The following is a 21,540-nucleotide window of genomic DNA, read 5'->3' on the forward strand; positions in this document are numbered from 1 at the left end:
AGTATACATTTTTTATTTCACGTCAAATTCAAGGTTTCTGAATTTATTTTTATTGGGAAAATAATGGAATCATTATAGCATGGTAGTTAAGCTTCATCCACTCCACAAAATAATACACTTGGGGTTGGCACCATTGGACTGAATGTCTGCTTAAGAGTAACAATGGAACAGGAAACTGTTTTTTGTATTAGTGGATTTATTCTACAAAAGACCAATTAGTTCCTACCCTTGAGCAATTGCTGAGCACAACTGGATGTACTACATATTAAAATAACTGACCATAGCAGTGTAATTTTCCTAAAGAAAGTTTTACATATGAAAGTCTCCTGAAATAAAAGAAGAGGATCAGGGTATGTGAACATTATTAACATACCACTAGCACAGCAGTAGATCAGATTTGTGTTGGACTGAAAAAACCAAACTGCTTTGAGGTATGTTAAGATCCTGTTCAGACTACTCCATGAAACCTTTAAAATGATACCAAACATTATAGAATATACTTTAAAATATACTATTAAAGAAGCTAAATTACTAAACGTATTAGCAGCAGACTCAGAAGCATGCATTGCCATAGCAGCTTCTATGTATAGCAATACATTTTTTCTGATCTGCTAATAAAGGACTTTCATTTTAACACTCATCATGAGTAATACCCTTGCAATTCTTTCAGAATTACTAGTTACCATGTTATTATTTAAGCTGTAATCATTTTGCCAATTGTGAGATGAATTACACATATTATTTCAAAGTGGCATTCAACTCAGATTTCTATTAGGAGTGCCCCTTATAACTAAATGTCATTCTAAAAAAAAACAAAAACCAAAAAAGCAAAGTGAAATCCAGGTGAAAACAATCACTGATGGGATGCACTGTTGCATTTTTTTCCTCTTACAGTTGTTAGGGTGAAATATGGAAATGCAGATGGAGAATACTGTAAATTTCCCTTCTTATTCAATGATAAGGAATATAACAGCTGTACAAATGAAGGGCGCAGTGATGGATTCCTTTGGTGTTCAACCACTTCCAACTTTGATGCTGATGCCAAATATGGATTCTGTCCTCATGAATGTAAGTAGAATACCATTTCCAAAGGCTTAATTTGTGTGGAAAGGGGGAAGGGGGAAGGGAGGAGTGATTCATGATGGATTTTAGTCAAGATGTGTCAGCTCTCATTATCCTGCCTTTTTGGTTCTCACCAACTCATAGTTATTTTTCAAGTCCTTGGTTTAGATTCTATCCTAGAACAGGCTTCTTTGTACCACTCCATAAACTAGCAAGATTTCTCTAAATAAGGGGGGGGCTGCCTTAGCTCAGAGGAGTCATCATCTGATAATGCTCCCACACTATGTCAGTCACTATGCTGTGATCAACAGGACATGTTGGGAACATATAAGGAATACCGAGGAACTCAGGTAACCATGAAACACTGTTGTGTATATTGAAATTGATTTAAGGCCAGTTTCAGGATCAAGAAACAGTATATGCATCCTTTGTCACCTCTTTATACCCAAAAGAGAAGAGGATTTAGGTTTCCATGTTCAGCTCCAAGGACCTAATCCCAGAACTGGGACCTAAGAATCTACAAGAAAAAACTAAAGAAAAAAATATGTGGAAAGCATCAACAGAAAACACTAGCTAAACGGAGCTCCTCAACATCTTCTTCGTTTTCCTGAGGAAATTCAGGCTCAGGTTAATGAATGAAGGGAATGGTCTTTCTATCTGGTGTTAAATCCTTTTAGTCATGCCACTTAGTTACTAACTGATGTGTTAGAAAGAAATTCTCTCAGCATATACAGTTCAGGAGCTTTCAACAGGCTTATCATATATACCTTGAAATAAGTAAAAATGCATAACTAGAAGTCTATTTGGTTGTAATATGCAATAATGTACAATAGCACTTACAAAAGAACGTAAGAACAGATATTATATGATTTTTCAGTTTGATCTACCAATACCAGTATTGCCAGTCCAGAGCCAGACTGAACCTGGTCCCCTCTTAACAAGGGAGATATCAAGAAGATTGTTGGTTTCTCAACACCCATCAGCCTTATACTGTTGTAGTCCCTATGCAGCTCATACAGGAATTAGACTTCTTCTAACAAGTGAGACTCTTATGTATGAAATTCTTGGCATAAAGACAAATTAATAGGAACACAATCAGATTTCTCCAGCTGAGAACCTGATCTATTATCCTCTGTTAGAATCCACAGAGCCCTTTTCTGCAGTATGACATACTCTGGTATTCTATCACACTGAAATACCCTAGTGCTTCTATACAAAATTAAAGTGACAGGATTTCAAGCACAAATAAAGGAAATAAATGTTGGTGTGAAGTTATTTATATATTGGTATGGTGCACATTGTTAGGAGAGTGTTCACATTTTTAGAGCTAGGTTTTTATTTTTAACACATGCCTTAGGACTGTTTTATATATGCTGCAGTTTCAGTTGCCCAGTTTGCACACAGGAATGACACAGTATTTTAGAGACCATATTTTAGAATCAATATTGTTGGGAAAAATGTTAGTGGGGTTTGATATTTAATTTTTAGCTTAGCAAATTGTAAAATGAATTCTAGGTTTCACAGGCAATTTGTCTTACATTTGGAGTGATTTTTTTAGGAGAAGGGCATTTACTAAAAAGACACTAAGATGTGGGGGGATGTGGGTGCACTAGAAGGGTGCAATAGGCTACAAGCTGACCTTGACAGGTTGCAACGGTGGGCGGATGAGAATAGGATGGGGTTTAACACTGATAAGTGCAAGGTGTTGCACATGGGGAGGAAGAACCGGCACCACACTTACAGGTTGGGGAACTCCCCTCTTGCCAGCACGGAGACGGAAAAGGATCTTGGAGTAGTCATTGACTCCACGATGAACATGGGCCGGCAGTGTGGGGAGGCAGTCAAGAAGGCCAACCGTACCCTGTCATGCATCCACAGATGCATCTCGAGCAGGTCCAGGGAGGTGATCCTCCCCCTCTATGCGGCACTGGTCAGGCCGCAGCTGGAGTACTGCGTCCAGTTCTGGGCGCCACACTTCAAGAGGGACGTGGACGATATGGAAAGAGTTCAGAGGAGGGCCACTCGTATGATCAAGGGTCAGCAGGGCAGGCCTTATGAGGAGAGGCTACGGGACCTGAACCTGTTTAGCCTCCACAAGAGAAGGTTAAGGGGGGACCTTGTGGCCTGCTACAAACTGGTCAGGGGGGATCAGCAGGTATTGGGGGAGTCCCTGTTCCCCTGTGCGCTGCCAGGAGTGACCAGGAATAACGGTCACAAGCTGGCGGAGGGTAAGTTTAGATTAGATGTTAGGAGGCGCTACTTCACAGTCAGGGCGGCTAGGGCCTGGAACCGGCTTCCAGGGGAAGTGGTGCAGGCTCCTAGCCTGGGGATTTTTAAAAGGAAGTTAGATGAGCACCTTGCCGGGGTCATCTGACCCCGGTGCTCTTTCCTGCCAAGGCAGGGGGTCGGACTAGATGATCTACCTAGGTCCCTTCCGACTCTAGCTACTATGAAACTATGAAACTATGAAACTGTGTGATAATTTCATGTGTCAGCATTTTTGTAAATATTTATGCAATATGATTTTATTTATAGCAAAAATGATATGGTAAACATTTTTATCTTTTTTAATATTCATAACATGTATTTGTATTCTTTAAAATCTCTATGCTGAGTTTGTAAAGTATTAGATTGCAGATAGTTAATGTGTATGACTTGCTAAACATTAAACAGCAAGAAATATTTTAGCAAGGTAATAGACTACAGTTGAAAGACACAGGCCTGTAACTGAAGATAAGCAGGTTCTTTTTCCAAACCTACAACTGATATATTTTATGATCTAAATAAAATCTTTTCACCTCTCTTTGCCTCTGCTTCTGCCACTCCTCTTTTTCTCTCTTGTCTGTTTAGATCAGCAATTCACAATCAGGGTGCCATGAGATTCATTCAAGGGTGCCATGGAATGCAAGAAAATGTTAGTGGTGCTAGGTGTGAAAACATGACTTACAAGATAATTACAGAGATTCATATAGAAATGTATAGTGTTAAAACATTCTGATCTGTTGTGATCTTTCTGAGTTTTTTGCCACAGAAGAATTGTTCTATTATTTTTCTGTAGTGTAAAAAAAAAAGAAGTAAAAACTAAGAGCTAGCATTTTCTGAGGGGTGTCTTGAGTCTAACAATTTTGAGAACCAGATTTAGATTTTAAAGCCTTGGAAGCAGGGATTGTTACACTGTGTGTTTTGTAGCACACTCAGCCCAACAATCTTAAAAGCCACATTGAAACCAGAAAACGATACTCCAATATAATAACTGATAATTATCGTCACAAATGAAATAATCAAATAAACTAAAAAAAAGATGTTGGAAATAACTTTCTTCCTACTTAGAACAGCTGCAGTCCACCTATTTGCAAGATTATTCCTAGAATATCTCCAATCTCTATGTTGTCCTGGGAAAGGAAATACAAGTTAATTAATGTCATAAGCAATCCTTGAAAAAAAGCCAATAATCTATTCAGTGTGTTGCAGGACCCACCCCAGATAGGGAATGTAAACAGTCTCTTCAGATGTCAAGGGGAGTTATGACTCCTTAGGTCCCCATTTCTGGCACTGTTGAAGTAAAGGTTCTGAAATTGAATCAATGGATTTTCAGCCTTTTGTTTGTAACGAATTGTTTTGCAAGATCTGTGAACAGCTGCATGCAGATGTTTCTTGTTAACTGCATTGTGGCATTGTTCATTTATTATTCCAAGACACCATTTTCCTAGTAGACACTCAGGGCAGGACAAGGGAGTTACATCATAGAGTCTATTGTGTGGGTAAGAGTATTAATTGTCAGCAGGATCTTTTTTATTCTTTGGGAAATTCTTTACTTTTCTTATAAAATGATCTAACCATGGCCAAATAACCACAGCCACATGAAATACCTGAAAGAACTTTAAGACACTTCAGGCCTTAAACCTTCTTTTTTTTAAGGAAGTAAAGAAAATTTAAATTTGATACTCAAAGGAGTTTTTTTTTAACAAATGGCTCTTATAGAAATATGACCTTGTCCTTATCTACATCAAAATCATTTTAAACCATTCCAGCAGTGTAATAGGTCAGAGGGCATAACAGTAATAATCAACCCCTTAAACTACCCTTTATATTCCCAAAGGCCTTATGCTCAGATCCACAAAGGTGATTAGGCACCTAACAGTCATGGAAGCTAGGTATTTAAGCAACTTTGTGGATTAACAAACAAGAATAAGGCCCAATGGTTTATATTGTGCAGTGATGATATAAAGAACATTCACTCCACCCCACGTGGCCAATGTGAAGACCAGGCTAGATTGCAGATCTACTCTGGGAAAGTGAGACTGCTGTCAACCATTATACCAGGGTATACATAGCTATCTATGCTCAGTCCCATACGTAACAGCCAGCTGAGTGATGTTCATGGCTGAATGACTCTAGTGAAAGGGCACACCTTACATATTAGACATTTGATTGAAGACTGGATATATTAGATTCAATTCTGCTTTCCCATCATTGTAAGTTCACTGGTTTTAATGGTATTATTCCTGATTTGTTGGACTGTGTCATTACATCAGAAGGTGATTCTTTTTGCCTTGATGATCAATAATTTAGCCCTTAGTTCAGCCTTCTGATTTAGAATCTCTTTCTTTTATAGTAAAAAAAAAAGATTAAAATTAAGATAAAAAAAACCCCTAAAATCTTTATAAAACGTTGGTGAATGAAAGGATTTTTACCACTATATGTCATTACCCCTGGGCAAAACAAAGAACCTTATTTCGACTGCGACTCAAAAATTATTCCCTGTAAAGTGGTATTGTATGGACTTTCCATATGATTTTGCAATTTAACCCATGTTTAAACCAATAAAAACTACTATTTAAATATAGAAGTTGCCAGATCTGCAGTTGGAAGCAGTTTATGTGGCAAGTGAGTCATCTAAACAATTCCATTTCAGTTTCTTTTCCAGTTGTATCATTCCTTTAAAAGCTTTCCCCCACCAATCAGTACAATCGCTGCCCTATTTAATAGCTATTTCCTAACAAGAAATCTGGAGACAAATACTGAGTCAGACATGGACATTTATGTCAGCATTAGAACAGTGCTCAGTCTGACTACAGGTCTGATCTGGCTGGTAGGCACAATCTGGCACGCAGCCCAGCCCTAATTGGGCCTGACAAGGGAAGGGAGTATGCCCTGGCCCCTGTCTAGCTACCCAGAAGGGGAAGGGGACATGGCCCAGCCCTGGTCCAGTCCTGTAGATCTTGGGAATTTGATAGTAGGGAGTGGTGTCAGTCTTACTTGCTACTGCTTCCCCTCTGCCAAATTTCCCAACCCATGGAGAACCCCACAGGCCAGATACGAAGGCTCCACAGGCTTCGTTTGGCCTGCAGGCTGGAGGTTGAACAACCTTGTGCTAGATCTTTGCCATTGCCAAGCTCCAGTGATTTCTACTGAGTTCATTTGTGCCTCGGGAGTAGGTCTCTGACATGGGTGCTTCTAGGATAAGGAAAGCATGAAAGTGTTCTTAGTGAAGCCAGTTTGGCTATACAGAGAACAGTTTGGTCAGACTCTTTAATCAATAACAACATGTCAATTTTCACTGATTTATGTCCAGCAAGATACAGAGCACCCTCCCTGCAATTGGACAAAAACTTTCTGTGTAACTTGCAAGGACAAGTCCGTAATGCAATAATCAAACAGCGACTTACCTAGGAAAGAAGTGTTTCCTGCAGTGATTCCACTCTACTCAGCCTATTGACAGCAGAGCCAGAATTTTGTCTGGTTTTCATTCTGATAGCAAAACAAACAAATAAGCATCTTTCTTCCAAAACATACCATACTAAGCGAAAGGAAAAACTCATCCCCCAAAATCCAAAGTTTCTCTGGTAACGTTTCAAAAATCAAAAGTATTCCCCTCCCAAAAGCTTATGTCTCTTAATAAAAGGACAAGGGGAAGCCAATGAATTATGAGCTAGCTTGTTTAAAATAAATGACAGAATCATAGAAAATTAGGGTTGTAACTAGATGTAGGAGGTCATCTAGTCCAACACCATGATCAAAGCAGGACCATGCCCAACTATATCATCCCAGCCAAGGCTCTGTCTAGCTGGGTCTTAAAAACCTGCAAGGATGGAGATTCCATAACCTCTCTGGGTAACCTGTTCCAGTGTTTTATTACTCTCCTAGTGAGAAAGATTTTCCTAATATGTAAACTAAACTTCCCTTGCTGCAACTTCAGACCATTTCTCCTTGTTCTGTCATCTGCCACCACAAAAAACAGCTTAGCTCCATCCTCTTTGGAACCCCGCCTTCAGGTACTTGAAGCTATACTTAAATCTCTCACTCTTGTCTTCTCTAAATTAAGTAAGTCCAGTTCCCTCAGCCTCTCCTCATAAGTCATGTGTCCTAGCCACCTAACACAATACTCTTTCTAATTTGTCTACATACTTTCTGTAGTGAGGGGCCCAAAACAGAACACAGTACTCCAGATGTGGTGCTGAATAGAGGTGAAGAATCACTTCCCTTGATCTGCTAGTGACACTCTGACTAATGCAGCCAAGTATCCTATTAGCTTTCTTTGTAACAAGGACACACTGGTGGCTCATATTCAGCCTGTTGTCCACTGTAACCAACAGGTCTTTTTCTGCAGAGCTTCTGCCTAGCCAGTTGGCCACCAGCCTGTACCGCTACATGGTATTTTTCCATCCTAAGTGCAGGACTGTGCATTTGTCCTTTCTGAACCTCATGAGATTTCTTTTGGTCCAATCTTCCAATTTCTTTAGGTCTCTCTTTCTTTAGACCCATCCTCCAATGTACCTGCTACTCCCCCTAGCTTGGTGTCATCTGGAAACTTGCTGCTCCATCCAATCTTCCAGGTTGTTGATGAAGATACTGAACAGAAACAGTCCCAGGACCAACCCCTGGGGCGCTCCACTTCATAGATTTCATAGACATTAGGGCTGGAAGGGACCTTGAAGATCATCAAGTCCAGCCCTGTCCGAGGGGCAGGAAGTCAGCTAGGGTCAAAGGATCCCAGCAAGATAAGCATCCAAACATATCTTGAATGAGTCCAGAGTAGGTGCCTGCACCACTTCTGGAGGGAGTCTATTCCAGGCCTTGGGGGCTCAGACAGTAAAATAGTTTTTCCTTATGTACAGCCTAAAACAGTCATGGAGGAGTTAATGACAGTTGTTTCTTGTTCTCCCTTGGGGCACTCTGGTGAACAGACATTCCCCCAGATCCTGATGCACTCCTATTATGTACTTATAGGCAGCCACCATGTCAACTCTGGGCCTGTGCTTTTCTAGGCTGAAGAGTCCCATGGCTCTCAGCCTCTCTTTATAAGACTTATTCTCTTGCCCTCTAATCATGCACGTGGCTCTTCTCTGGACTCTCTCAAGCTTCTTGACACCCTTCTTGAATTGTGGAGTCCAGAATTGGATGCAGTACTCCAGCTGCAGCCTCACCAAGGGCGAGTACAGCAGGAAGATGATATCCTGAGATTTACTTGAGAAGCATCTATGGATGCAAGCCAGAGTTTTGTTTGCTTTACCAGCTGTGACATCACATTGATGGCTTATGTTTATCTTGTGGTCAATCATGACCCCCAAGTCTCTTTCAGCCATGGTGCTAGCAAGCATAGCACTGCCAAGCCTATAAGTGTGCTATGGGTTTTCCTTCCCTGTGGTGGAGTACCTTGCATTTTTTGGCATTGAACATCACCAGGTTTATCTCCACCCACTTACTAAGCTTATCCAAGTCAGTCTGAATCACTAGCCTATTCTGTTGTGGACGCTATGCCCCAAAGTTTAGTGTCATCGGCAAACTTGGTCAGTGCGCTTCTGACACCAATGTCTACATCATTGATAAAGATGTTAAAGATAGTGATATCAGCTGCCAACTAGACATTGAGCTATTGATTACTACCCTCGGAGCCAGTTTTATATCCAGTCCATTCATGCAACCTGTTATTCCTTAGCTTGCCTCTGAGAACGTTGTGGGGACCTGTATCAAAAACCTTGCTAAAGTCAAGACAAAGTTAGTTGGACAAATCCAATATCTTTTTATTAGACAAACTAAAATAGTTGAAAAAAATCTTCTTTTCCAGTTTTCGGGTACAAGCACCCTTTGTCAGGCTGAGGAAATATCTGCAGTTTTTCTGTGCTCTTCCTGGATGGAATATAAAAGAAGTCAGAGGCCACTATGCATGTGAGAAAACCAGTCAGTGAAAATGCAAATTGAGATACCCAATGGGTGAGAGACAGGTTGGGGACTGGGGCGGGGCAGCGGGGAGCAGAAGGTGAATGTAGATTGGTAAAGTCAAGGTATATCATGTCTGCTGCTCTCCTGCATCCAAAGAGCCATGCGTTTTCAGAGAGTGCATAATCAATTTATGGAACTCCTTGGCAAAGGACATTGTGGAGGCCAATATCGTAGCTGGGTTCAGTAGACAAATTTATGTGGGATTGATCTAGCAGAGGCTATTAAACACAACAGTTATAGATATAACCTCAGGCTTAGGGCATCCCTAAAACTATGACTAATGGCCTGGCAAGGAGTATCTCATTTTACACAAGCTCTGTCTTATCCCATTAAGTCTCTGCTCTTTCCCAATTGGAAACAGGATATGGGACTAGACGGAGCTTTGGTCTTATATGTTCTTATATTCTATCATTTGTTATGTTTCTATATTCTGCCATACAGCTTCAGTGTGCAAAACATACAGGATTCATCAGGAGTTAATGTTGCAATGCTGACTTTATATTGTTATCAAGTCACTTGAACACACCCTTTTTTATATATTTTTGAAAACTAGTTGCAGGGAGTCTAGTTGTGTTACCTTAAAACCTTCAGGAAGCCTGTGGCAGACCTAAAGGCAGAACCCACATCTGACTTAGAACTTGTTCTGAGCCTAATTACAAAGCCCTCCTGCCTTCCTTAGGTGATAGAGGAAGTTCTGATTCTGACTTAGTGTAGACATTCTATAAGTGGTTTACTAGTGATCATGGGGTTTATTAGGTAGCACATGTGTAGAAGGATAGGACAGGAACCTGAATTTCTGGAATGCATATTCCATATGCATGCCATATCCAAAAAATGTTAATTATGTGCAAAGCAAGAAACACTTTCATCTATCCCTCTGCCAGAGGAGTGATATTCCTTTTGTCATGTCTTAGTTATTATAGAGCATCAATCATTGCACTGTCTAAATTCTCAGAAAAGAAGCAGAGCTACTGAGAAAAGCAGGATAGGAAAATCTAGGGTATTATCTTTTTTCCTTTTGGTCTGCAAACTCAATGAATAGAGGAAGTTTTCATAAGAAAGCGTCATCATCTAAAACAATAAGTGCAGACTCTGAACCTGTAAAAATGTTTAGGATCCGATTTTAGTAACATCTTCAAGACTGTGCAAGTTAATTAGCAAAACACTAAGGGAAGTAGATGATTTGGAATATTTTTAGAGCATTGTGTGAAGAAATATGAGCTTCAGTAGTCAATAATATATCATGGGACAGAGTATAAAAGGATATAATTTCATAATCTCAAATAACTGAGTGGACTTTTCTTCAGTCAAACCACATTAATTACCTTGAACAAGTTCCTTCTTCTGTACATGAGTTCCCCATCTGTAATGAGGATGTTACTTCTTTTCTCTAACCCAATCAATCTTGTCTGGTTAGATGATGAACTCTTTGGTGTAGGTTTGTTTCTTGCTAAATGTACATACAATCTCTAGTACACAGCCTAAAATCAATTCTGCTATGGGAAAAATAATCCAATTTCTAAAATAATTTATATAACAACTTATTGACATTAATAGTCACTCATTCTAAAATTTCTGCTTTATTTTTACTGTAGCACTTTTCACAATGGGTGGAAATGGAGAAGGGCAGCCATGTAAGTTCCCCTTCAAATTTCAAGGCGTTTCCTATGACCAATGTACAACAGAAGGAAGGACAGATGGATATCGGTGGTGTGGAACTACTGAAGATTATGATAGAGATAAGAAATATGGATTCTGCCCAGAAACTGGTAAACAGAATTTGGTTTTGATATTGCAATCCACTTTGTCACTATTCCATACACAACACGTGTAATCTTCCAATTGAGCAGTTAAAAGTAGTTATGTGGTTCTGTTTGAATTTCTATTTCCAAGTGATCAAAAATGTTCCTATTGTGGCACCTAGGCATACATACAAAATCACTTATAGAATTACATAGAAACATGTTAATATCTTAGTATTAAACTTTAGCACAAGCAGTTAAGAACTGCTGCATTGCATTCCCTCCAGGAAATACAAAAATATAACGTCCTTTTTTGATATCAGGAAAAAAAACCTGGAGAAACAGAATGCCATGCCTGCAAGGTTAAGTTTTATGCACATGTTGATGAACAAATCCAAAACCTTTCAGCCCAGGTCCAGAAGAGATGTAGACTATAAAATACAGATCAGAACTCACCCAGTAAATTATACCCCAAAATGAATCAAGGCCAAGTCATGTCTTTGCACCTTCACCACACAGTTCACCTGACTGAATCTGAATATGCTTGTTCAGACAGTCAGAACCACACACAGAGCATTGGACAAAACCTCAACGCTGAACCTTCCCTGAGTTTTGAAGTGGACAGTAATTTCCAGAGAGCATAGAGGTAACCATAGCAACAGTGAAATGGCTGAGGTACATGATGTATCCCAACCAAAGTGTAATCCACGTTTAACTGGGAATGAGCACAGGCACATGTATATCTAAGCACATGTGTCTTTAATTTATAGGTCTTAGTGTCTACCACTATATGGTATTTTATATAGTAAATTATGACTTTTTAATGTCTCTGAAACATGAGCGCCAAATGAGGTACAAAACCATGAAGGGAATTTAAGACTTAAGCAGTCAATGAGTAATGCTTAACATTTCATTTTTTCTTGATCCTCCTGTTTAGTACAGTCAAAAATAATTTAATAAATATACCCTTGTGGAGTTGCAAGATAATAGTGAGTAAAGTGAAAATGATATCTCCAGGAAAATTATCTTTTTGCTCTCTTTACAATTTTTAATTCTTGTTAACTTATTTCTTTACTATACAATATGTCACAGGAACAAAATGCATTTAGACAATTGTATAATTTGGAAAGAGTAAGATGTAGACTAGAGGCAAAGGTATTCATTAAGACCTCATAAATTGGCTACAGTGGTTCAACCGTCTTGGCACTTAACGCAGCCAAGGTAAAGCTACCAAACATAATAAAATAAACTGTAGACCATAAAATTAAACCTAATTCTGGAACAACGGCTGGCTGAGGAACAAACCAATTGAATATATTTTTTAAGCTTTTTAAAAATGTTGTAGCCACAGGTACCAAGAGTATTTTTGCTTGGTTGCCTGTTATTTTTGGCCTTCTAGTGTATCACTACATTTTACCCTTAAAAGCAAAACAAAAAATATGAAAGTATCAAATTTAACGTATGGTGATGTACACAGCAAAAACTAAGTGATTGTTAAATGAGTAGGAAAACACTCAAACTTTTAAACAAAATGTTATCTATAACTGGAGCCAGTTAACACACATTCCTTATTGCCTGTATTTCAAAGTAGTTTCTCCTCTTCTAACGAAGTTCACTAGGCCAATCTGGTCAGAGGTGAAATGGAGCCCCTATCCACATTGTACAGTGGGAAAATAACCACGTAGACTGGCCATGGTACAGAAGGAAAGATTTTTTTTTAACTTCATGAAAAGAAAAGTTTTCCTTGAAGTTTTGTTAGTTCCATGTAGAAAAGACCAAACACCAGTCAAAAGTCCAAATCATGAAACTAACAGAAAGCAAAAGCCCAAGAAGAAGAATAGAAGCCCAAGAAGACAATAAAAGAGGGATCGAAAGAAGAAACTTTCCCCACCATACAACCACATACTTAGGTTGACACCCACTATTACTTCAACCCATGGGCCATAATAGCAGAAACAGCCCGTTGACATTCAGCTGAGAATTTTTACAGTCCAGTGGATCAGTATTAGTTTGGGGTCTACCACCTAGTTCTCTGGCCTTTTCCCATCAGAGTGCATTGTAGAAGTCATCTTCACAAAAGAACATAGAGAGTCTCTTTGTATGAAATCTGTTTGTCTGCAGTCTAAGCATGGGTGACTGGTGCCTCCTGAGACTAGGGGAGCAGTTTGTGGGTGGCAGTGGCGTGGTGGGGTGGTGATTGGTGACAGTCCGCAGAAGCTGGAGGCAGTGGCATGGTGAGCAGTGAGCACCCACAGAAGCCGGTGGTGGCAGCATGGCGAGTGGCAACCACCCGCAGAACCTAGCGGCAGCTGTGGCGGTGGAGATGGGGGGAGGTGGCAAGCAGTGACCGCCTGCAGAAGTTGGTGGTGGCAGTGGCAGTGGGAGTGGCACTGGTAGTAGCATGGCGAGCAGCAATTGCCTGCAGAAGCTGCCAGCTGTGGCAGCCAATTTCAGGGAGGGTATGTGCCACCCCTACCAGTCACCTATAGGTCTAAGTACCTCTGTCACCCACTTAAATTATGGTCTCGTGTTAGTCACCTAATACAATAGGTGACTTTAGGACCTTAGGGTTGCATCCAGATGTACAGGCATGTGTAGTCTGTGATACTGCAAACCTCCTTGTAGTGCAACATACCACATGATACATCACCTGGACAAAGGAGAAGAGGTTAATATCATATATTTGGACTTTAAAAAAGCTTTTGACCTAGTGTCCCATGACATCCTCATGGCAAAATTGGGGAACTGCAGCCTCAACAGCCCTACAGTCTGATGGCTGGGGAACTGGCTCTGAGGTCGAACCCAGAGAGTGGCAGTTGACGGAACTGAATCAACATGGCATATAGTGACCACTGATGTCCCCTGAGGCTCCATTCTTGGACCTGTACTCTTTAATGTATTTATAAATGATCTGGACTCTGGTGTCAGAAGTAGACTTGCTAAGTTGGCTGATGACACCAAACTATGGGGAAGAGTGGCCACACCTGAGGATAGGCTGGTGATCCAGGCTGACCTTGACAGGTTCGCAAAGTAGGCAGATGAAAACCTGATAGAGAGAAAAAACCCTCATCAAACTTAGAGGCTCAGCAGTGCTACACTCGCTAGCACCACAGCTGAAAGAGACTTGGGGTCATGACTGAACACAAGATGAATGTGAGCCACCAATGCAATACTACAACCAGCAAAGCAAACAAAAGTATGGCTTGCATCTACCGATGCATCTCAAGCAAGACCCAGGAAGTCACTGTCCCACTGTACTCAACCTTGGTGAGGCCACAGCTGGAGTACTGTGTCCAATTCTGGGCTCCTCAATTCATAAAGGATGTAGAGAAGCTTGAAAGAGTCCAGAGGAGAGCCACCCACATGATCAGAGGGCAAGAGGGCATGCCTTATGAAGAGAGGCTGAGAGCCATCATGAAGCATAGGCTCAGAGCTGACTTGGTAGCAGCCTATAAGTACATAAGTGGTGTACATCAGGAACTGGAAGAGCATCTGCTCACCAGGGCAGCAGGGACTGTCGGAAGACAAGGTCCAACAGTCACAAACTCCTGGAAAACCTTTTTAGGCTGGACATAAGGAAAAAATTCTTTACGACCTGAGTCCCCAAGACATGGAATAGCCTCCCCAAGAGCTAGTCCAAGCACCTACTCTAGACACCTTCAAGAAACATTTGGATACCTATCTTGCTTGGTGCCAGGGGCTGCCCCAGGGGCTGACTTCCTGCCCCTGGGGCAGGGGGCCGGACCTGAAGATCTTTTGAGGTCCCTTGCAGTCCTAATGCCTATGAAATCTATGCCTGGAATGTTAAAACATGCCCTGCACTTCAAATTTGCAGCACGGGGGTAAATTTTGGAACCAGGAAATCCTGATAGCAAAAATAAATGGTGTGAAAAAAATGCATGGCACATACAAGAGGAATGTGTACTGGCAGACACAGAGGCTTGGTCCTCTTGGGAGATGTTCTGGCTGCTGGCCAGAGCTCTCCACTCCTTTAGCTGTCCCCCAGCTCTTCCAGCATGCCAAGAGCCACAAGCACGAAGAGGGCAGTTTCCCTGAAGTAGGGCAATTTGCCCCACACCAAAGTGCACGTTCAGAGGCATGCACTGCACCAAAAAGTACTGGCACAAATTTGTGCCACTACTGTTTTGGTGCTGCAAGTACACACCCCTGCATGCGGGGATGTGCCCTAGGACTTTATTTCATTTGCCAAGATGTCTCATATTGCATTAGACTCTACTCAGAACCCATTATTGCTTCAGCAAATAACATAAAACACAGCTGGTATAGGTTTCAATTAGCATTAGGGCTACATTTTGAAGTACCCTTGAGGTGTGTCTACATAAGACATGTTAAATGCCTTAGCACAAATTACTGCAGAGTAAGGGCACGTGTCTACATGTGCATGCCCTTCCTGCTCAGTAAAAAATGGCTAATCATGACTAAATTTGATACCTGCAAATGCAGGTATCAAATTTAGGCACTATTAGTTAAAGCACAATAATGCACATGTAGACATGTACCGGCACTAACTTTAGTGCCAGGTCTGCCTAGCCACTAGGGGACCACCCTGAACCCAACCTCAGGGCTTCTGGCTGACTGCTTCTCCTTCCCCAGGGCTGGGATGCTCTGTGGCAGTGCCTAGCTGCAGGCTATAAAAGCCTGTGCCCATTTTGTGCCCTGGGGCACACACACCAGGACCTCAGAGCACTTCAGGCCCTGTGTGCCCCCCTGGACAGGATCCAGGCTGCCTCTGCTAGTCCTGTCCCCTAGCCAGAGATGCTTGTTGGCCACAGGTGAGTGTTATAAAAGACTGCAGCCTGGTGCACCCCCTGCCTAGACCTGACAACAGGGCCAGCACCTGCTCCCTATTGCTGCTCACCCCCCAGTAGTGTCTCCTTTCCTTGCAGGTGCTGTGTCCCATTTGCCTCTGCCATGTGGCTCCTGGTCACTGGCCATGCCCCTCTGCTGAGCTCTCCTGTGCAATGTCCAGGGACAGCCACCATGGATAGCCACACAGGGACACAGAGAGCTGGTGTGGGATGCACCACCATGTCTTCCCCATCTTCCCTGTTGAGGATCAGCCTCACCCGGGGCCCCGAGTGGAACCAGGAGGATATTGGCAAACTTGTGGCCCTCTAAGTTAAGAGGTTAAGAGGCAGTTTACACAGGACGGGCACTCAAACACCCATATTTATGAGGCCCTGTCAGGTGGCCTGCAAAAGCGAGGGTACTCCCGGACTGTGTGGTAGTGCCAAATAAAGATCAAGAACTTGTGGGCACAGTGGGTGTCCATGACTGACAACAATTGTTAGTCCTGTCATGCCCACAAGACCATGCCCTTTATGTAGCAGCTAGCTAGCATTTTGGCATCCCAGGGCCTAGGCCACAACCCTGAAGTTTTCACCAGCGGGGAGGCCTGCCTAAGCCCCCACCCCATCCTGACCCCTCCGGTGGTGACACCTCCCCAGAGAAGGGGCCCTTGAGTGTTCAGTGCCTTGTCCCACCCACCTCCCCATCTGCTGCACCCACCAGCAGCTCAGAGAGCCCTGGACATTGGCTGCCTTGCCAGCTCCACACCCCCAGACCCCATCATGAGAAGCAGCTAGCGATGACACCGCTAGCTGCCAGAAGTGCCAGCTCCTCCCTAGCGGGGTGGGAAGTCCTGCCTGGACACCAGCCTGCTACACACCACAGGCTGAGGACACTGGGTGCAGCTGGATGCCATCACTGACAGGGAGGCTCACACCAGGCCAGCAACCTCACCTGCCCTGGACACATGGTAAGTCTTGCACTGGGGGGAGGGCCCTCCCAGTTCCCACCCCTGCCCCTGCTCCTGGCCCTGGCCTTTGCCTCCCCACCCAGACTGTCTACACTCCCCTGGCCATGGGTTCCCTCCCACCAGCACACAGAGAGGTGGGACAAAGTTCAAAACTTCATTCAGCAATCCATCTCCCCAGAGCCGGGTATGCACTGGCCTCTCTCACCCTGAAGAATGTGTTGATGCTGGCAGCTATATCCTCCTTAGCAGTTGGGGGCACGGACATGTAGTGGTGCCCAAATAGCCCTTCTGGCAGTGGCAGATGTTATGGGGCAGTCTGGGCCTGCCCCCATGCCATCATAGCACAGATTTGCCTGGGGCATCAGAAGGATCATCAGCAACAGGGCATAGTACCTCAGGTACCCCTCAGCCTTCACAGACAATTCATTGTGCACTGCCCAAGTCATACACAGCAGGGGCACACTGGGTGCACAGCAGTAGCATGGAGGGGGTCCAGCCCCAGGCTGCCTCTCTAGAGAGGCCTCCAGTAGGGAGGGTGGTGGTGCACCCCAGTTGTCCAGGAGTCCTATACACCCTGAACCCAGGTGCCATAGGCTGGACAGGGCAGAGGAAAGAGGGAGAGTGAGGTCTGGAGCCACAGCAGGAGGTGCTGCCAGCAGCCTGGCCTATCCTACCCTGGGAAGGGGGCATGGGATACAGGCTGCCTGCAGCAAGTACCCAGTGGGCCACCAGCCCCAGGGGAGTAAGTGTGGATGGGGAAGCTTGACCAGTAGCTATCTGGGCCCAGGCCTGCCCAGTTGAATTACCATGGTCCCTGGGCACCTGTGCACAGCCAACCCCATGTTTGAGGCTGGGCAGCGCACAGCCTCCGTTGCAGAGCATCTTATCTCTGAAATGTTGCAAACTTTCAAAAAAGGCTTCTATCTCTTGCCTCTGCAGGGCCAACTTCTGGATGCAGAGGGCAGCTTACCAGCCCCAGCGGGGATGGAGGGTCCAAGTCGCTGGCATCCAGCACTGGAGCCACCTGGATCTGCCAGTGGCACACCACGAACCAGACCTTCCTACTCTAGCAGCTGGTGGTGGTGGCAGAGGAGTGGGAGGGGTGGGAGTGGGAAGTGCAGGAGCAGGCTGGCAGGTGGAGGATGTCAGCCAGGAAGAGGTGCATTGTCAGGTGCAGTGGGAGCACTGGGCATGGATGGAGGCCTTGGAGCAGGAGTGCATTGAGCCACTCTGGCAGCAGGTGGGCCACTAGGCCCAGGCAGTGAGGGCTGCAGATACTGACCACTGGACCCTGGACACCCTTCTGGGCTTAGAGGTCATGTCCCCCACTGCCCAGTCTCCATCCATGGCCCTGCCGGACCCCTGGGTCCCACCCACTGTCCCACATCAGGCCCCTGCCTGGCCCTGGGAGGAAGTCCTCCGGCGTCTCCTGCCCATTGGGAAGGGGGCTTTATGTGTTCAGGTGGGAGGGATGAGAATGAGGGTTTTGAAGGTAATAAAGCTTTTAAGTTTCAACCATGTTCGTGTTCTGAGAATGGTGCTGGGCAGGGGGGTAGAAGGTGTGTGAGCAGTGGGGTAGGTGGGTTGGAGGGTGAGTGCAGGTAGACACCTGTCAAGAATTGCTTACTGTGCATTAGATTAATGCACAATAAATTTAGTCATGCTCAAATATACATGTAGATATGTCCTTACTGTACTACATTATTAACTGCATTATTAAAAACCATTTGCTGGAGTTCCCCAATTTCTACAACTAAATATTCTCTAGAAATAAATAATTATATATTTAAAAGTGAAATGGCAAACTCTTGTTTGAAATCCTATAAAGTAAATGGTTTTTCAACAGCTAGCTATTAATTTTTATGTTTTAAAATGACAAATAATTTGTGTATAGGGTTATTTTGAGTTATGTCTTTTTTATACCTATTTTAGAGAATTATTTTAAGTTCTGTTACACAGATGTTGTCTGCACTATACTTAAAATATGTTAGCATACATGTTTTAATTGATATGTGGTTAGATAGGAATATTTTATGTCTGTGTGTGAAAAGATAAGTTAATGGGAAAAGAAGAACAAAACAGTCCATGTGTTAGAGCCAAAAATTCTGTAAATCTGTGGAAAGAACATTACATTTACCTCATGTCCTTTCTATTAGTTTTTTTACACACAACTCATTTTAAACCAACAAAATAACTTTCTCAACATACATGTCCTAAATTCTTACATCTATCCAGAATATTTTCTTCTCAAAACTGTATTTAATTACTGAATTATTTACCAATCAGTTGTGTTATTACAAGGTTATAATATTTGTCAACAAATCAGATTGTGACAGTTCAGGTACATACAAACATTACATTTAAATGAACCTAACCAAGTTTAGGATAATTCTAAATGCTCAAGCATGCAAGTGTTCATGGGGATTAAGTTGCCCTAAAAATGGTGCACCTGATCTAATGTTAGTTTTTATCCAGTAAGAACCAACTTTAGATCAGCATTGGTTAACCCGACCTAAAAAGCAACCTAATGAATGCTTGCATATGTGTCCAGCACAGCTCTTGAGCTGGAAAAGCCCAGCCACTCTCCACAGCCCTGGAACTGTGCTTTTTTTTTTATACCCCACCCCCTGACCAGTGAATCCCTAGACCAGGTAGCCTCACCCCAGACCCACCAGTGCCCCCACCCTCACCTTCCCAGACATATCTCCGTGACTTACTTGGCTTCAGCTACTCATGCACCTCCTTCTCACAAGCAGCATTTTTGCATGCAGAAATTCTGACTCAGGTTTAGGTAATTTAAACTAAGTTGCCTAAACCTGAACTGGGTAACCTGAACACTTATTCACACTCTCTGGGTGCATCTACATGAGATGCTGACTGTGCAGTAGCCAAAAAATACTGTGCAGTAGCACATCACAGTACAGACAATGTCAATATGCTACTGTGCAGTAGTATTAGGCAACTGTGCAGTAGTGCTGATGCTACTGCACAGTAACTCCAGTTACTGTGGATTTATTTAGTAATAGCTAGTACAAGTACTAAATAAATGCAAGGTAATGTCTGCACAGTAGCATCATGAGTAAACATGCTGTCTGGGGGCAAAATAGAAAGTATCACCTGAAAAGACTCTATCAGTATTGCCAACACACAGTTATTTGTTAAACATTCACTGCTCTGTAACAGGTACAATCATTGCTTCCTTCCAGTACTTGCAAATCCTGTTTTGGGGCCTGTTCTTGCTCTTACTGAAAATATTGACAAAAATTCATTTCAATGGGAAGGACTGGATCTTTTCCCTGCTTTTTTATTCTGTTGCAGCCAGTTTTCTCAAGCTGTTATTTTCAGGTCTCACTAATAGGATTCGATAAAGAATTTCATATTTTTTAATTATATTCAGTACTTATGTATAATTTGGGGGGAAAGGGTTGTTGGTGTTTCACCACAGAAACTAAATGACTCTGCTTATTACACTTGAATATTGTTCTCCACAGCAATGTCAACGGTTGGTGGAAATTCTGAGGGAGCCCCTTGTGTATTCCCTTTCACTTTTCTTGGAAATAAATATGAGTCCTGTACAAGTGCTGGTCGCAATGATGGGAAGATGTGGTGTGCTTCCACAAGTAACTACGATGATGACCGCAAATGGGGTTTCTGCCCTGATCAAGGTAAAAGTTTCTCAGCAGATATTTCAAACCCTTTAACAAGATGCACCACTTCTCTGTCTGTCTCCATATAAACAACTAGCCAATTGCCCATCAAGAATGATGGGGGGAAGCAGGCAGGGATGTAGCCCTGGGCCCCCTTCCATCCAGGCCCGCTGCCCCTTCCCTCCTGCTGCTCGGGGTCTGGGCCCCCCTGTCTCTGCTGCAGTGATGGAGGGAAGGGAGGAATGGGCCCAGGCCCAATGTAGGGGAGGACTGGGCCCAAGGGTGGGGAGAAGCAAGGCTGCCGTGTCAGGGAAGCAGGGGGGAGCAGCAGGTCTACAATGACCTGGTGGCGGGGGGGATGGGAGCAGCAGGCTTGGGGTCAATGCAGCAGAGCAGGGGTGGGGGAGGAGTAGGCCCAGCCCCAAAGTGGGGAAGAGGCTTGTACCTCCCTTCCCCCTGCAGCTGGGCCAGGCCTGCTGACCCCTTCCCACTGCTGCAGTGGGCAAGCTTTCCCCCAGCTTAGGCTTGTTTCCCCACCCCCCGCATCAGGCCTGGGCCCACCCCTCCCTTGGCCCCACCGTCATTGGCGACACCACGGTGCACCGAGTCCTCCCCCCCACTGCATTGGACCCACTTGGGGATGGGAGGAGCAGGCTCAGGGCCAAATCAGGAAAGGGAGATGGGGGAGGAGTGGGTCTAGGCCCAAGGTGAGGAGGAGGCCCACTCCTTCCCTGCCCCAGCTGCTGCTCTGGCCGCATTGGGCTGGTCCCACTTTTCTCACTTCTTCCCACCACCACCATGGCAAACTGGCTTTTGCCCCACTCAGGCCCACTCCCCTCCTCCCCCATTACCTGCAGGGAGCAGGGGGGGGGTGAGGTCCCCCCCCACTCCATCCCGTGTGTTCCCACCATCATGGCAGCAGGCTGCCTTCTGTCAGAATGCTTCTTCACACTCTCACTGGCTGTTTCCATCAGCCAATCAGAGTGCAAATAAAGCATTATGGACAGACAGACAGAGTTAGGCTTTCATAATATTAGAATGATAAAAGTATATTGACTGAACTGTTGTAAGAAATTGGTGTTATAGA

The 21,540-nt window shown here is 43.7% G+C and overlaps 1 protein-coding gene across 1 annotated transcript in view; it reads left to right on the top strand.

Annotated features, from left to right (window-relative positions):
• The window catches only part of MMP2 (matrix metallopeptidase 2), a 59,440-nt gene that overhangs the window by 16,212 nt on the left and 21,688 nt on the right, over positions 1-21,540 (top strand). The window contains exons 5-7 of the mRNA XM_090061816.1: positions 895-1,068; positions 10,881-11,054; positions 20,298-20,471. Of these exons, the coding sequence (XP_089917942.1) occupies positions 895-1,068; positions 10,881-11,054; positions 20,298-20,471 (522 nt within the window). The remainder of the gene's footprint in view (positions 1-894; positions 1,069-10,880; positions 11,055-20,297; positions 20,472-21,540) is intronic.

Source organism: Crocodylus siamensis, chromosome 9 (genome assembly GCF_052110815.1).
Source record: "Crocodylus siamensis isolate JL-2025a chromosome 9, ASM5211081v1, whole genome shotgun sequence".
Taxonomy (NCBI): Eukaryota; Metazoa; Chordata; order Crocodylia; family Crocodylidae; genus Crocodylus; species Crocodylus siamensis.